Raw genomic sequence first — 16,768 nt, 5'->3', positions numbered from 1 at the left:
TAACCCCCCTGTCAGAGCACAGACTAAGGAACTAAGCAGGGGAAGCCCTCAACAGCCGTGGTCTAATGGATAGCCAAGTTCATTGTCAGGCAGAACTCTCCATATGGACTGGAGGGTGAGCATCAAGACCTTCCCTCTAGGGCTCCTGATGAGGGCAGACCTGGACACCTGACCCGCGGGTGACAGGAGTGGGCCTGAAAAGCCTGCAGCCAGATGACATTGGGGGGCGGTGCTGAAGGAGGAGGGGCTAATCCTGGGAATAACTGGGAGCTTCTTACCCAATACCACCCACCCCATCCCGCTCCCACCTACCCCTCTCCCCATTCGACACTTCACTTTCCTCCTCTGTGGGCTTTCTCGTCCGCTGACTGATAGACTCCGCACACTCGCACCACCAGCTGCGGTGACCGGTGGGGACCTCTAAGAAGAAGGGCCTGGAGTTCAAGGTTCAAGTCCCCGCCCTGCCGCATCTTTGTCATCTTAGGAAGATACCACCCCTCTCTGAGCTTTGCTTCTCTCCTTGTGAAGCATGACATGGCTAAACCTCTGCCTTGGAGCCTTGACGTGTGAATTCAGCGACAGGCTGGGATAGCTTGAGGCATCTGAGAGGTTTGGGTCCTGCCGGGGAGAATTACTGACATTGGAGGAATCTGGTTTGGAAAGGGTTAAGTGGAGACCCCGCCTCCCAGGCAGGAACGAATCAGGGCTGGCAGGGGTGGAGCCAGGCTGGAAAAGAGATCCAGTCTGGCCAGATGCTGCCTCGAGAGGGAACGGGAGAAGACGCCAGTTGGGCAGGGGGCTGCGGGACTGGGCGTGGGGCAGGGTCCTCGGTTTGTGCCCCGTGATAGCTCCAAGTCAGAGAGTGCAGGACCAGCTGCTAGGGGTGAGGGAGGAGGGGACCGAGCTGCCTGCGTAGGGGACAGCCGAGAAGTGGGAGAGGACTAGGACCCAGAGAACTCCCAGCCCCCCAGGCAGGGGGCACCGGCTGCACCCAGGCCTTGACCTCAGCCGGCCCTGATAGCCCACATGGGGTGTGGGGTCTAATTTTAGCTCCAGCCGTAGGGCCCACAGCCCAGGAGTGCCAGCCAGTGGGCTACTCAGGAGCTGCTCAGGCAAGGGGAGGATTGGGGAGGTCAGCGCCCCTTCTGTCCAGCCCTGCACCCTGGCCAAGCCACCTCCTGCGAGAGCCCTGACGGGTTCCCCATGGCCTGGCAGACTGCCCGCCTCTCTGCTGAGGCCAAGGTCAGGGGGTGCAGCCAGGAGGGCAGAAGGACGTGGCCTTGCAGTGTGGTCAGGGGATTGCATCAGCCTGAGCAGTGCCCAGGGGCAGGGGGCCCTGCTGCAGGGGCAAAGCCAAGCTTGGTTGTCCAAAGGCCAAGGAAGCAGATTCCTGACTGCAAGAAGACAAGGCCACAAAGTCGGGTCCTACCTGGCTTCCAGGCGCCTGGCTGGTGACTTGCGGTTTGACCTTACACAGGCCGCCGGTTCTCAATGGGCCTCAGTCTAACCATCTGTGCAATGAAGGCGCTGAACTAGAAGGCAGAGCCCAGCTCCAGCGACTCACCCTCGAGCCCCTGCTCCTCCTGCTTCCCCCAGCCCTGGCCACGGGTGGCCACATGCAGTCGTGGAGAAGAAAGTCCCTCTGGCTGGCACTGTCGGCCTCTTGGCTCCTTGTCCTTCTGAGAGTCTTCCCCCTCCTCCGCCTGACAGTGCCTGCCAGACCCCGGGCGGGTGCCCCCCAAGGCTGGCCCCGCTGGCTGGACTTAGAGCTCCTGCAGAGTTTCTCCCAGCCTGGGGAGCTCCCAGAAGATGACCCTCAACCTCCTCCAGCCCCCCGTGGTGGCAGCTGTGACTGGGGAGCTTGCTTTGATGTCTCCAAGTGCAGGGGTGGTGGTCTCAAGGTGTTCGCGTACCCAGTGGCTGGACCGATCTCTGACACTCAGCGCGGGATCCTGGCTTCCATTGAGAGCTCCCGCTTTGGCTCCGTCAGCCCCAACGAGGCCTGCCTCCTCCTCCTCCTCAGCCTGGAAGCCCCGGCTGGGGAGTGCAGCCCCTTGCCCCAGCAGTGGAACAGTGGAAGGAACCATCTGGTCCTCGGTCTCCACCCAAACTTCTGCCCCCAGACCTTCCAACTGGGACAGGCGATGGTGGCCAAGGCCAGCCCCACAGTGGACACCTTCCGGACTGGTTTTGATGTGGCCCTCCCGCTTCTCCCCGAAGCCCACCCATGGCGAGGTGGGGCCCCTGGCCAGCTGGGACAGCACAGCCCCCACCCTGGGGTGCCCCTGCTAGCCCTGGCAGAGGAGAGGGGCGGGTGGCGCACAGCAGGCACTGAGTTCTCTGCCTGCCCCCGGGATGGGCACTGTAAGCAGGACCACGGACCTGAGCAGTAAGTGGACCTTTACCTCTGCCACCCCGGGGTGGGGGGTGGGTGGAGAGGGTGTTGGGTGGGAGGGATCTGCAGTGGGAGTGAGCCCAGAGGCCAGGGTAGAGGGCGGGATGGAGATGGGACTGGAGAACCAGCTAGGCCTGACAAACTCTGGCCCTAGCTGTCCCAGGAGAGAGAATCAGGTTAGACCAAGAGAAACCCCACTCAGAAGGTCCTTTGTCACACGGGGTATCCAAAGTAGGTTTGGGGGTTCTCCCTTAGGGGTCTGTAAACACAAAAATATGACTCACTCCTACTTACTCTTTTTCTCTTGTTCCAATTCCTCCTTCCCTAATATTTTAACATACATGTCTGTTGGGCTCAGTCTGTGCTAAAGTATAAATAATGGTTATAATAAAATAATACTAACTGCTTTCATTTGTTTGTGTACCAGACACTAAGCTCAGAGAGGTTAAGGAATTTGTCTGAGGCCACCCAGACAGACAGGACACAGCCAGTGTTGAAATCCAGAGCTGCCCGTTTCTAAAGCCTTCAGCGTTAGAATTCTGAGTTTTAACCAAGGGTGTACGATCAACCCATCAAATGCCTCAGAGCCGTGGAGATTAAGGACTAGTCACAGATGGAAGCTGCTCCTGTGTCTAATTTGGAGAATTAATCTCTTAAGGAAACAGCAAATATGAATGAGGTCAGACCAGCAGAAGAACTTCCCACCAGCACGACTGCCTGGAGACATGTAAGGGGCATGGTGGCCTGTGGGACATGGAGAGTTGTTCAGAAACTCCTGTCCCTGGGTTAGTTGGAGTGACAGGCCTCAGGTGATAAAGCAGTTAACCCCTAAGTACCCAAACCCCTCTGCGCCCCTGGAAGGCTGGCAGTGTCCGAAGAGTGGTTGTGCAGGCCGGTATTCCAGTCCTTTTGAGGTTGTCCAGGCCCCGAGCAGCAGCAGGTTCCTTCTCCATGCGTGGGGCAGACCTGAGTTGGAACCTGTCACTCTGGTGTCCTTCCCTTGCTCCCTCCCTCAGGTATCTCCCTGTTCTCTGCTGGAACAACATGGGCTGTTCTCAGCTCACCACTCCTGTCCCCCACGGGAATTCTTCATGTGGCCAAGCTCCCTTTTTGCCTCTGCCTCTCAGGGGCTTCTCTCAGCCAGAGGGCTCTCTTGGGAATGCAATTCCTCTACCCCCTCAAGACACACGGCCTCCAGGGAGCCCCACAGCCAGAGGTAGGAATGCAATGGCCTCTTTAGCCCACAGGCCCTGCTGCCCGGACCCATCCCTAGCAGGCCTCCTCCTCGGAGTGATCTGAAAGGTCGGGGATCACACCCCGACCCCCACCGGCCGCGCCAAGCCCCTGAAGCTCAGAGCTCAGACAGAGCTTACCTTCAGTGAACAAGTTTCTCTTGTTCACCATGGCCCCTCCTGACCTTCCTAATTAGACTTCTAGCTGTTCTTGCTTATAGAAGTTCTTTTTTTTTTTAAAGATTTTATTTATTTGTTTGACAGACAGATCACAAGTAGGCAGAGAGGCAGGCGGATAGAGAGGAGGAAGCAGGCTCCCTGCCTAGCAGAGAACCCCATGTGGGGCTCGATCCCAGGATCCTGGGACCACGGTCTGAGCCGAAGGCAGAGGCTTTAACCCACTGAGCCACCCAGGCGCCCCAGAAGTTCTTCTTTCGGCTGACTTTAATTACAGCACTGGTGAATCTGAAAGCTATTTCGGTCTGAACTTCTTTGAGAAACTGGAAATTAGGGAGCTTCACACAGGAGGCGAACTGTGAACTTGCTGAATGTGTTCCGATGAAATCCAAATTGGCCAGAACTGGTCAAGGCTTTCTCATCCGTGGGGGCCGCCCTCTGAGTAGCATGGTGGGTGAGTTTATTTCCAAGGGGTGAAGCCTGGCAGCCTCTGACCGTCCTCTGCAATTTCCCAAGTTCTGTCTTTGACCTCAGCTCCCACCCCCACTCCCTGCAGGGAACAGGCCTTGTAATCTCTGGAGTAACGTTAAGCCTCAGTTTCCCTGAGGTGTCAGGCAGCTGCCTGAAGCAGCCAGACAGTATAGGGACAGAAGGAGAGAGGGAGGCCACCAGCCACAGGGCAGCCCCCGGAAGGTGGCCTGAATAAAAAAGCACTGGCCCGAGAAAGAGGCAATTCACAGTCCCTGCCACTGTCCCACAGCCACTGTCCCACATTCACTGGGCGGGCAGGGCGGCAGAGGGGGAGGGGAGTAAGCGAACACGTGGAGCCCGGTGCTGTGCCAACCCCTTTGCACAAGTCACACACCCTCAAGTACCCTGCAAGGGAGGCATTTTCATTCCCATATCAGGGAACAGGAAACTGAGGTTCAAAGTGGTGGAGGGAGCCAGCCAAGGCCCTTGGGTGATGAACTCCTTGACTCACCATGGCCTCCCTCGAGTTTGTGATGGAGTGGCTGCGGAGCTGGGCTTCAGCCCTGTACTTCTGGCCCCCAAACCCGTATTTTTCCACCTTCGGTGAACAGTCTCCTATTGCTTTGGAATAAGCCTCCACCCTTTTAAATTGTTATTTATTTATTTTTATGAATAGGGAATTCATTCACAGGGTACAAAATTCCAAAGGCACAAAAGGGTATACAGTAAATCTCCCTCCCACCCCTGTCTCTGGCCACCCAGTTTTCCTTCCAGGAGCCAAACACCGTTTCTAGTTTCTCTCACGTCTTTTCTGAGGTACTCTGTGTGCACAAACAACGCATGTGTGTGCTTTCCCCCGCTTAGGGTTTTGTTTTGTTTTTTTAAACATAAATTCAATGCATGTTTAAAGGTCTCCTTTGGATCTAGGAGGCACAGTGCCTAGGTCCTGTGGTACTTTCAGGGACCCAGGAAAATTTTTATTTTGATGAAATGATTTTCATTTCTTTGAAAATCAGAAGAAAAAAACCATACATTTAAGTGGAAGAAAATGTTTTGATATATATGTTTTTAAAGATTTTATTTGACAGTGAGAGAGAGCACTAGCCAGGGGTGGGGTGGTGCAGAGGGAGAAGGAGAAAGAGACTCCCTGCTGAGCAGGGACCCCCCCCACCACCACCACCCCGTGCAGGACTCAATCCCAGGACCCTGAGATCCTGACCTGAGCTGAAGGCAGATGCTTAACTGACTGAGCCACCCAGACAACCCTAATATATAATATTAATGCTTTCATTTATTTTTAAGTAATCTCGACCAAAAGTTGCACACTCCACCAACTGAGCCAGCCAGGCACCCCAGTGTTTTTGTTTTTATACCAATGATATCTATGGCAGAGAGACCCCAAAGGCCAAAGAGCCTAGGGCACACGGAAGTCACAGTGTGGCCCTGCCTATAGCCAGCCTGCAGAGGGCCCAAGGGAGCCACACTGACTCCATCCTTGGGCACTGAGGCCCTGAGTCTGTGGCAAACACCTTATAGGGTCACAGAACCCTAAGATCTCATTGGCAGTTCCCATGATGTCCCCTCCCTAACATGCACACAGACACACCCACACAGTGACAGGTGCACCTCTACCAATGGGGATCTCACCATCTCCCAAAGCCACCCCCCCGGCTACTGTCAGCCAGATCCTTTACTAGAATTTGTGCAGAAACTGACATCTTGGACACCTGGCCCCCAGCTCCTGGGTCTGTCATTTATCACACACTGAGCATATGTTCACTGAGCAGCCATTACGTGCCCAGTCTCGGCCAGGTGCTCTGCCAGGCTGTGCGGACGTAGGCCCGGACCTCAGGCTGCTCCATCTTGTGGGAAAGGTAGACAAGTTCCCGGTTAGGACCCACATCATTAAGCAGAGGGACGCTGTACAAGCTGCCTTGCTCACTGGCTCCTTGACTTCTGAGCTGTGAAGCCCCTCCAGGCCTCCATTCACTCATCTATAAAGCAGGGGACTAGCAGCCTAGTCCTAGACCTAGACCTAGACCTCCCGTCTTTGAGGGAGTGCTGGGAGAATGAAATGAGTTACTGCCCCAATGCACTTCATACAGTGCTCAGTAAAGGTCGGCTGGCTCATTACTACTGTGGGCACACAGGCTGTGAGAGCAGAGAGGAGGGAGCCATCTTTGGAAAGATCAGGAGGGCTTCCCAGTGAGGGTGAGGTTTGAGCTTGGACCTTTAGATCGAGTAGGAGGAGGGGCACCTGGGTGGCTCAATCAGTTAAGTGTCTGCCTTCAGCTCAGGGCATGACCTCAGGTCCCGCATCGGGCTCCCTCCTCAGTGGGGAGTCTGCTTCTCCCTGTCCCTCTGCTGCTCCCCCTGCTTCTGCTCTCTCTCCTACTCTCTCTCTCAAATAAATAAATAAAATCTTAAAACAAACAAAAAAAATTATGAAAAAAAGATCGAGTAGGAAGAATCCCTTGGGTTGTAAGGCAGAGAGGGGTGCTCGAGGCTGAAGGAGGACGTACGGAGACACAGAGGAGGGAACAACGGAGGTTAGTGAGGACTGAGGAGTACAGTTTTTTCAGAAAGCTCTTTGGATTCTCGGAGGCCTTGAACTTAGGGCTTCTCAGTCCCTTAGGGCTTTGTTGGAGAGGGGAGGAGGGCTGTAGCTGGCTGGTGCTGTGGCAGCTTCTGTTAGAGTTAGAGAATGTTCTGTTGTTTAGCGTGTAAGTTCTTTCAGGAGAAGCCTGGTAGACACCTGAGCAGTAGAGACAGAAGCGGGGTAGGCAGAAATAACCCAGGGGCAGGAGTCAGCCTATTTGGTTCTACTTCCAGCCTTAACCCTGTGTGAGACCCTAAGCTAGTCCTTGGGTCTCTCTGAGACTCAGTCTCCCCATCTGTTCAATGGTTCAGACTCAGACCAGACAGGATGTAGCTGAGGAAGGTCCTGGGATCTCTGGGCGCTTTTCGTCAGTCCCACTGTGAGCAGGCCTGTGAGCATGCCCTCCTCATGCCTCCCAGTAGCTAGGTCATGGGCATGGCTTCCCTGGGTGGGCAGTCGCAGGGAGGTGGCTTTGGGGAGGCTGTAAATCAAGCCCCCCCCCCAACACACACAGCCTGAGTGTGGCCCTGGGCTTGGGGGGAGAAGATGGGAGGAACAGAGGAGGCCTGTCCTCTGGGTGAGGGGGCCTCTGGGCAGCAGCTTCCTGTGCGGTTCCAGGCTGGGAGCCCAGCCCACCTCCTGACAGAGTTGCTTTTCATGGGCCTGGGCTCTCTGGATGGGGCAAAGGCAGGGCACGGAGGCCACGCAGGTGAGGGCTGCCTCAGAATCTTCGTGTGGCAGAGCAGTGGGGGGTGGGGGCAGCGAGCCTGTGCCTCATCCAGTCAGACTAGGCCTTGGAAACAGCTGGTCCCGCCCCCTCCCATTTTGCAAATGAGGAAACTGAGGTCCAGAGAAGAGAAGGGGGAGATGCCTGAGCCCCCCAAGGGCAGAGGCAGAACTAGAACCCAGGGCTCCTCTGCCTCCCAGCCCACCGTGGGTGAGGGGCAGGTGTGAAGCTTGTGTTCATGTCAGTGTTCGTGAGTGTTTATTAACATGTGAAGCACAGATGGTGGGTTTGCACACTGAGAACTGGGGAGTGTTGGGGGGGGTTGGGGGAGCATTGAGGGAGCCAGGTGGGGTGAGGGGCAGATATCTCAGGCCTCACCTGTGCGGTACCCCTCCTGTATCTCCTTAGGACCCACCCTGGGGCAACGCTCCCCAATGCTACCTTCTGCCTCATCCCTGCCCGCCATCCTGATGCCTTGCACTTCCTCCAAGCCCTGCAGGTACAACCCCAACCTGGGCGTCCCCTGGCCCTGTCCCCCCACATTCGTGAGCTGGTGGGCTCTTTCTGCCAGGCCCAGGGGAAGGGACCGTGAGCTGCCCCCACCCACACTCACCACACCCTGTGTAGAACAACCCGCTGCCCAAAAAACCGCCTTTCTCTCCTCTGGGCCCCTTGCCCCCAATGGAAGCAGCAGCTTATTTGGAACTGGGGGAGGGGGAGTGTGTGTAGGATGTGACTGGGCTCCCCAGTGCCTCCCTTTCCCCCAGGCTGGCTGTATCCCTGTGCTTCTCAGCCCTCGGTGGGAGCTGCCCTTCTCCGAAGTCATCGATTGGACCAAGGCGGCCATCGTGGCTGATGAGAGGCTCCCATTTCAGGTAGCTCAGGGCCCTGCCCACAGGGTGGGGACTGGACCTAGGATGTGGGAGAAGCCTGGGATCTCAGCCTCCAGGCTGATCTCAGTCCTCATTCCTATCTCCCCATATGTGTATATTCATGATTTTGCTCCAAACCCCAAGCTTCTGGGGCTCCCACAGCATCAGAGAGAGGCAGAGACTCCTGATGGCTTGAGAGCAAGTCCTGAGCCTTTTCCAGCCTCAGTTTCCCCAATCTGTACAATGGGATAAGTTAGACCAGATGATCTCCACGGGCCCAGCTGATGACTCGACCAGTTTAAGGGAAAGCCATAAAAATCCAAAATCTGAGCACCTCCAGGGAGGCTGGGGTGGGAAAGCAAAATGCACGGTGACTTTTCCAGCTGATGAAACTACTTTCGCCCGACGATGAGAAAACTGCGTATGCCTTGAATCCCCTGAGAAGCGAGAACAGTACGGTAGTTGCTAATAGCAGCCGCCTGCACTGAGCTGCTACCATATGCCGAGCACTTAACGCATATTGTCTTATTTATTTATTTATTTTTAAGACGTTAAAAAAATTTTATTTGAGAATGAGAGAGCACACAAGCGGGGGGAGGGGGAGAGGGAAAGGAAGAGGGAGAGGAAGAAGCAGATTCCTCGATGAGCAGAGAGCCTAGGCAGGGCTCGATCCCAGGACCCCAGGATCATGACCTGCACCGAAGGCAGATGTTTGCTTAACCAACTGAGCCACCCAGGAGCCCCTGTATAATCTAGCTTAATCCCCACAGCCGCCCTATGAGGAAGGTACTGTTATTATCCCCACTTTACAGATGAGGACACAGACTCAGAGAGGTTGAGTAGTTTGTCCACAGTCACACAGTTATTAAGTGGCATTTAGGCTCAACTCTGTGTGACCTTGATTATTACCTGGGACTTGGCCAAAGGTGGCTGCTTGGAAAACTGTGGGGAGACGGTTTCTGGTTCCCAGATCTCCAACCTGGGTGGTCCCATCTCAGAGTCAGTCAGAGCCTGACAAGACCCCATGCCTTCTCCTTTCCTCCCTCTGTACCTCAGGTCCTCGCTGCCCTCCGGGAGATGCCCGCCACCCGGGTCCTTGCCCTGCGTCAGCAGACCCAATTTCTGTGGGATGCCTACTTCTCCTCAGTGGAGAAGGTCATCCATACCACTCTGGAGGTGAGGGGGACTTCCATGATGGGAGCCATGGTGCTTGGCTCCTGCCTCATCCCCGTTCCCTCTCCACACCCCTCTCTCCGGACACATCTTCTACCCTGCTGTTTGGACTTCTCCCCTGAAGGGGCTTATGGGATGAATCTGAGGCTTGACTCTGAGCTCTTGGACAAGTTGCTTCTCCAGTCTTGGCCTCAGTTTACCCCATCTGTAGAGGGATAGCTCTGGCCAATAGATTTCGAAGCCTGTGCCAAGGTGTCAGTGTCAAGGTGTCAAGGTGATGGTCTGTGGCTGCCTTCAGTGTTGTGCTAAAGGGGAGTCTGGGTCTGGAAAGAATGTCACAACTCGTTAGCCACATCTGCCATGAGTGAGGAAGGAAAAGGAGGCAGCAAGTTCACCATCACTGGCCTCTTCTAGACACCATCACTGAGTGCCCCCTACTCTGGACTTCTGCACCTGAACCCTTCGGACAGTGATGCAGCTGTTGCCCTCCCAGGAGCCTGAAGGGGGGCGGGGGGGTGGGTGGGAGGGGTGTGGCTACACCAGGTCTGAACTTCCCCAGACCCTGCCCATGACCACACCCGCACAGCCCTCTCTCATTTCACAGATTATTCAGGACCGGATCTTTGGAGCACCTGCTCACTCCTCGCTCCTGTGGAACAGCCCTCCAGGCGCCCTCCTGGCCCTGCCCACTTTTTCTACAAGCCCCTCGGACTTCCCCTTCTACCACCTACAGCGGGGTATGCCTGGGGATGGGACAACTTGAAGTCCCCTCACCAACTCTTCCCAAGTCTGTCCCAGCCTCAACCATAGAGCCCTGCCATGCCCTTCCCCGATTCACCCACATCTCTCCTGGCTCCTGGAGTCCCCAGCTCAGGCCACTCTTTAGGGGGTCCTGTCCCCTCCCACCCTAACAGCCTGTGTCTCATTTCCCTAGGCTCTCGGCCTGCTGGCAGGTTCAGTGCTCTGATTTGGGTGGGGGCCCCAGGCCAGCCCCCACTGAAGCTCATCCAGGTGGTGGCAGGTTCCCAGCATTGTGCCCAGGTCTGTCCCCTTTGCCAGTGGGAGTCCTGGGATCCAGGGTGGGGGCGAGGGAAAGGGCAGGGCCCTTGAAGACATCTAGACCCCAAGCGTAACCACATGTTTTGGGGGGAGGCACAGGAGGGGTTTTCAAGGGGTTTTCACTGCCCTCTTTTTTAAGTCCCAACATTCTTGTTCCTTTCCTTCTCCCCCTCACCCCCCGCAAAGGAAACTGATGAAATCATATAAAAAGCAGGTATCCCTTGGGGCCACTGGAGAGGTAAACAGGTGATCAAGCACGTACTCACCCATCAGTCATTTTCTCAGTGCCAGGCCCTGGGGGTGATGCTGAGGACTTAGAGAAAAAGCAGGAAAGGATTCTGCCCCGGATTCAGATTCAGTTAGCACTTTCCGGCACACGCTGTCAGGTGTCACTTCCAGAGAAGCCACATAGCCTCCTGAGGGGACTTACAGGGGAAGCAAGCCCTTAGCTCAGCCAGGGACAGACAGAGCAGCTCCACAGAGGGGACATTTGAGCTGGGCAGCGAATGATAAAGGACCAGAAGTGATCAAAAGCCTTTGAGAGAAGATGGGGATGGGACGAGGGGCCAGGAGCCAGGCTAGGGGCTACCACAACTGACTGTCCCCAGTTCCAATGCTGTAGGTAGCTACCTTCGGGTCACACCAGAATTCCTGCCTTCCTGATGCCCAGAGGTAAAAACAGGGCAGCAAAGAAAGGACTTGGCTCTAAGTAAACTCTCCCAAACTCAGAAATACAGCTGTTCTCCCAGCCTTCAGGAACACCCCCTTTTCCTCCTAGATCCTGGTTCTCTGGAGCAGTGAGAAGCCACCCCCTTCCAGGTGGCCCAAGACAGCAGTGCCCTTGACAGTGCTGGCTGGGCAGAGGAAGGTGAGGAGTTGGGGGGTGGGGTGGGAGGGAGGACTCCATCCCCCACATGCTGGGAACCGGGGAGGGCACACATGGGTGCTTTGCTTGAGCCCAAGCCAGATCCGGACTTCCAGTCGGGCCCGAAGCTGGTCAGGAAGTTGCGCCTCACTTGTCCCTTATGGATCTCCCCAAGCAGACTGCTTGTGCCGTGTGGGTGCAGCAGAATTCCGTGGAGTGGACAGTGGGCTGTCTGACGTGGGTCTCAGCTGCGGGCCCGATAGAGGTGATCCTCTCCCACGCCTGGCCCTTGTGGGTTGTGCCTCCAGAGAGCTGGGGTTTTATGTGATGAGGGAAGGCAGAGGGAATATGTTGGCTGCCATGGATGAGCCAGAGGAGAAACGTGGGGTCTTGAGGAAATGAGGACAGATGGCAGCAAACGGAGCCAGAGGAGGGTGGCTTCTGAGAACCCGGGATGCTGGGAGCCCCCTGTGTGCTGTGTGGCTCTGGGCAAGTCCCTTCATCTCTCTGGACCTGTTTCTTTCAAAGGGAGGATGTCTGACAGCCCCTCCCAGGGTTGAAGCGAGCATGTGATGTGACAAGAGGAATTCCGAGGGGTCGAAACTGGAGGGGCCCCTGGATACCTTCTGCCCTATGTGCTCCGGGTCCCAGGTCCGGGCGGCCTGGCTGTTATCGCATTCTGCCTTCTTCACCCACGCGCCCAGGCTCCCACTTCGTGGCTGCGTAGACAGTCATGGTGGGAGCCCGGGGAGGGTTGCCACGGCTGAGTCGGCCTCACCTCCCTCCCACTACAGGCCAGTGACCGCTTCTTCCCACACCGAGCCCTCAGCATGGATGCCATCCTCAGCCTCGATGCACAGAGCAGTCTTACCACAAGCGAGGTCAGGACACAGCCCAAGAGGACCCCAGGGTGGACGGGGGACAGAGACACCTCAGATTCCCAGATCAGGGAGGAGCCGAGTACCAGTGCCCGGAGGTGCAGCCTCCTGCTTTTGAAACCACCCCTGAGAGCCTGTCGCCCTCCTCCTTAGTCCTCTAGCAGAAGCTTTCAGCAAACTTTTAAAAACAGTTTCCAGCTCCCTGTTGGGAAACCCCACCCCACCCCACCCCAGCCCAGCAGTCCTGGAAACTTTCATGCATGTACGTCCTCTTCCAAGTCCCCCAGGCAGGGCTGGCCTGGCCTCCATGTTTCTTGATGCTCCCCGATGGTTGGGAAGTCCCTCCTCATACCTCACTTCAGTATCTCCCCAGGTGGACTTCGCTTTTGTGGTGTGGCAGAGCTTCCCGGAGCGGATGGTGGGCTTCCTGACATGGAGCCACTTCTGGGATGAGGCCCGGGGTAACTGGGGCCACACTGCTGAGAAGGCCAATGAATTCTCCATGGTTCTCACATCGGCTGCCTTCTACCACAGGTACGGATGGCCGGCCTGGCACTGGGAGCCAAGGGCCAGAGCACCGCCCCCCACCCCGCCTTGATCCTGGGCAGGGCAGTGTGGGAGTGAGCACATCAAGCTAGGGCCTAGAGACCCAGGTTCTGGGCTCAGATCTGCCACATCCGAGTCGTATGATGGGCAAATCTCCTCAGCTCTTGTGAGGCCTCAACTTTCCTTGTCACCTCGAAGGGCTGATGTGATAATCTGATGAGAAAACCATATGAAGGCCTTGGCACACAGGTGGCCAACAAATGGTAGCTAGTGTCATTTTAAACAGAGCTAGGCAGGGGTACGGATTTGAATTTGGTGATAGTGATGGTGATGGCAAGGGAATGGCCCTGAAGACATTTTTTTTTTTAAAGATTTTATTTGACAGACAGAGATCTCAAGTAGGCAGAGAGGCAGGCAGAGAGAGAGGAAGGGAAGCAGGCTCCCTGCTGAGCAGAGAGCCCAATGCAGGACTCGATCCCAGGACCATGGGATCATGACCTGAGCCCAAGGCAGAGGCTTTAACCCACGGAGCCACTCAGGCTCCCTACCCTGAAGCTTTATAAATGTGTGCGGTGGGCTGGGGACAGCCCCAGGCCTTCCAGAAGTTGACTGAAGCACCCATCTTTGGGGTAGGGACTGAATTCTGGAAGGCCCCTTTGGAAGGGTTCCTTAGATGTGTTTAAACCAAATATGTGTGACCTGGAACCTCTAGTAGGTTTACCCAGGAGCTCTGCAAGGGAATCTCAGCAGAGTGAAGACTACCCCTAAGGTCTACAGGGTGGGCCTAGGTTGTTCTAGAAGGAGGCTGAGTGGAGCAAGGCTCACCCTGAGCAGCATCGGTCTGGTTAATCCACAGCCTTCCTGAAGCTGGTCTTTGGGGCTGCCATTTTTTATGGCCTTGGAACCAGCTGACCCGCCCCACCCCATTCTGGCTGAAATCAGACCTCAGAGGCCGGGGTGGTGGCCCCATGGAACTATAACAGAGGGGGCAGGGAGGACACCATGTGCTGCAGACAAACCCACAGAGTGCAGGACAGCAGAGAGAGATGTGTATTTCTGGTGTGAGCTCTCTGAGGCAGTCAGGGCTGGGTGGGGGCGAGCGGGATTTTCTAAGGAGGCATGGGGATTGAAGTCAAAGGAGAGTGAGGTCAGGAGGAGAATGGGGCCTGGCAGGGAGTAGAAGTGGGTAAATTTGACTGCAGCCCCTCCGTCTCCCCATGCCCAGATACTACCACACCCTCTTCACCCACTCCCTGCCCAAGGCTCTGAGAACCCTGGCAGATGAAGCACCCAGCTGTGTGGACGTCCTGATGAACTCCCTGGTAGCAGCAGTCACCAAGCTGCCCCCTATCAAGGTGCCCTATGGGAAGCAGCGTCTGGAGGCCAGCCCTCCCCTGGTGAGGATCCAGGGGGACAGGTCGGCACTGGGAGGGCGCTGGCGGTGGAAGGGATTCCCTCTCATTAACCCCAATCTTTTTTGCTGAAGGTTTCAGGGGCATGGGGGGTGGGTTTAGAGGACAGAAGACCTCCAAAGCGTTTTTCCTCCCCCTTAGGCACCTGGGGGCCCAGACCCGCAGCCGCCGGCCCAGGACTGCATCAATCAGATGGTGGCCGAGTTTGGCTACATGCCTCTGGTCTCCTCTCGCCTCCGTCTGGACCCAGTACTGTTCAAGGACCCGGTCTCCGTGCTGCGCAAGAAGTACCGCAGCCTGGAGAAGCCCTAGCTTGGACCAGCAGAGCCCCCAGTCCTGCTCCTGGGGGGCGTTGCTTCTGCAGAGGGGTTAGGAGGGGCTCAGCCCCCTCCCTTCGGACATCTGGAGAGCCAATCAAGGCTGCCAGTTAGCCAACACGTCAGGTCCCTATTAGCCAATCAGCCCAATGCCCGGAGCTGTGGGGCATCACCCCACCCTCCAGTCCCAACGCTCCTGGCAGGTCACGGGTGCAGGGCCCTTGCTCTAGGACTGTGCCCTCAGCCGTCGTGACCTTATGCCTGGAATGCCTTTCCCAGCTTCTCTGCGGGAGCTGACTTCCACTTGTCTTTCAGATCTCCGCCTCCTTCACGGACTTGCCTGACCCGCATCCCCGACCCAGATCCTCTGCTCTTTTACAGCCGAGTGTTCCCCACTGTTCATGCTGCTTTGCAAAGTACACAGTCAGGCCCCAGGACCAGCCTGGAAGCCCCGGGAGGGCAGGGCTATGTCCTCTTCTCTCTGGCCTGGCAGGTGTTTCACAAGTATTTGACGAACAGATAAAAAACCTCAACTGCGTGCCTGGCCCTATGCTGTAGTCGAGAGTGCGGACAGTGTGCCAAGTGAGACAAAACTCCGTCCTCCCCCACCTTCGGGGTTCTCAGTCCGGCAGTAAGGCAGCCACCCGCAGATGCCTGGGTTGCCAGGCGCGATCTTCGCACAAAGAGGCGCAGAGAAGCCAGTTTCGGGGCTTCCTTCCCGAATCTGGCAGAGCAGGGGCCGGAGGGGAAGAAAGATGGGAACGCCAGGGGTCCTGCCAGCCCAGCCCAGGGCTCTGCATTATCGGACATGACCACTAGAGGTCAGCGCCGCCCCGCGCTCTCTCTTCCGGGAATGGGAACGGAGTTTTTAGCGCCCCTCCAGTCAAGGGGTGACCTGGCAAGGGGCTGTGGAGTGTTGATGGGGCGCAGCCTGAGGTCCGAAAACTGGGGGAAGGAATTCGAAAGAACAGTCCCACTCCTTTGGCCCTCATACTCTGGACTAAAAAGCCATTTCTAGGTAGGCTGGGTGGGAGATGGGGTGGTCCAGAGCACCCTGGGGGGGGGGGGGGCTGTGGAGTGGGGTAAGGGCTGCTGGGTTCTCCAGGGTTCATCCACCTGGAACTGGAATTATCACTTCCGAAATAAAGCGCATGTCCTTGCCCCCTCGTGCTCGGGCTATAAATAACCCCTACAGCAGCTGTATGGGGAAGGGGAACTCCGGGCTCACAGGAGTGGGGTGACCCTAGAGAGGTAGGGGTGCTGGGTCCAGCCCAGGTCCAGGGTGTCAGGTGTTTTCCTGCTTTGACGGCCTCACTGCTTTGGAAACACTCCTGACTAGCTCACCCTGGCCAGCCAGAACATGCCGTCCACCAGGGCTTCTCCAAGGCCTCCCACTCCCATCCTCCAGCTTGACCTCTCGCCCCTGGATGACTTGGGTCCTCCCTGCAACCAGTCACAGCTGGGGTGCAGAGAGGACTCTCCCTTGGAAAGCATGGGGTTGCTAGATTATTGAGGTGGATGGGGGCCTGGGAGTTAAAGAGGAGGGAAGGCATTCTGGCCCAGGGTCAAGAGCAGTTGAAGGTGGGTGAGGAAGCAGACAGCTGTGGCCCAGGCAACCTTCCCAGGGCGGGGAGGGCTCTGAGTGCCAGGCCCAGCAAAGAGAAAGAGGCACGCTTCCCCTTCCCACTCATAGCTTCGGCACCCAGACACTGAACTGCCTGGGCATGGCCTTACCCATGGAGGGCACTGCCAGGCCCAAGGGCTCACACTGTACCAACATGCAGCCCAGAAGGTTTTCAGCTCCTGCTGTAGAGGGAGGCCCAGTGACTGAGGCAGAAACCCCAGACCTGCTTCACAGTGGCTATGTGACTTCAGAGACTCAACCCCTCTGAGCTTTGGTCTTCTCATCTGGAAAAGTAGACCCTCTTGAGAGGTACACAGCCTCTCAGGATCCAGGTTCCTGGGGCCTGGAAGGGAGAAGGGGTTTGATACCCCAGAGAATGGAGCAGAGCAGAATACAGCCATCAGCAACCCCCTGCCTCACA

General features: G+C 56.6%; 1 protein-coding gene across 1 annotated transcript; it reads left to right on the top strand.

Moving 5' to 3' along the window:
- Window positions 1-513: 513 nt before the first annotated feature.
- On the top strand, window positions 514-15,965 carry EXTL1 (exostosin like glycosyltransferase 1). Its single transcript, XM_047727559.1, has 11 exons — window positions 514-2,389; window positions 8,010-8,100; window positions 8,369-8,476; window positions 9,530-9,649; window positions 10,251-10,383; window positions 10,581-10,687; window positions 11,484-11,573; window positions 12,365-12,451; window positions 12,822-12,982; window positions 14,220-14,391; window positions 14,548-15,965. Exons 1-11 carry the CDS (start codon window positions 1,617-1,619, stop codon window positions 14,716-14,718), a joined length of 2,013 nt encoding a protein of 670 aa, XP_047583515.1. The 5' UTR covers window positions 514-1,616; the 3' UTR covers window positions 14,719-15,965.
- Window positions 15,966-16,768: the final 803 nt, after the last annotated feature.

Source organism: Lutra lutra, chromosome 4 (assembly GCF_902655055.1).
Source record: "Lutra lutra chromosome 4, mLutLut1.2, whole genome shotgun sequence".
Taxonomy (NCBI): Eukaryota; Metazoa; Chordata; class Mammalia; order Carnivora; family Mustelidae; genus Lutra; species Lutra lutra.
The sequence above is the reverse complement of the archived record's forward strand: the minus strand, read 5'-3'. Positions and strand labels throughout refer to the sequence as shown.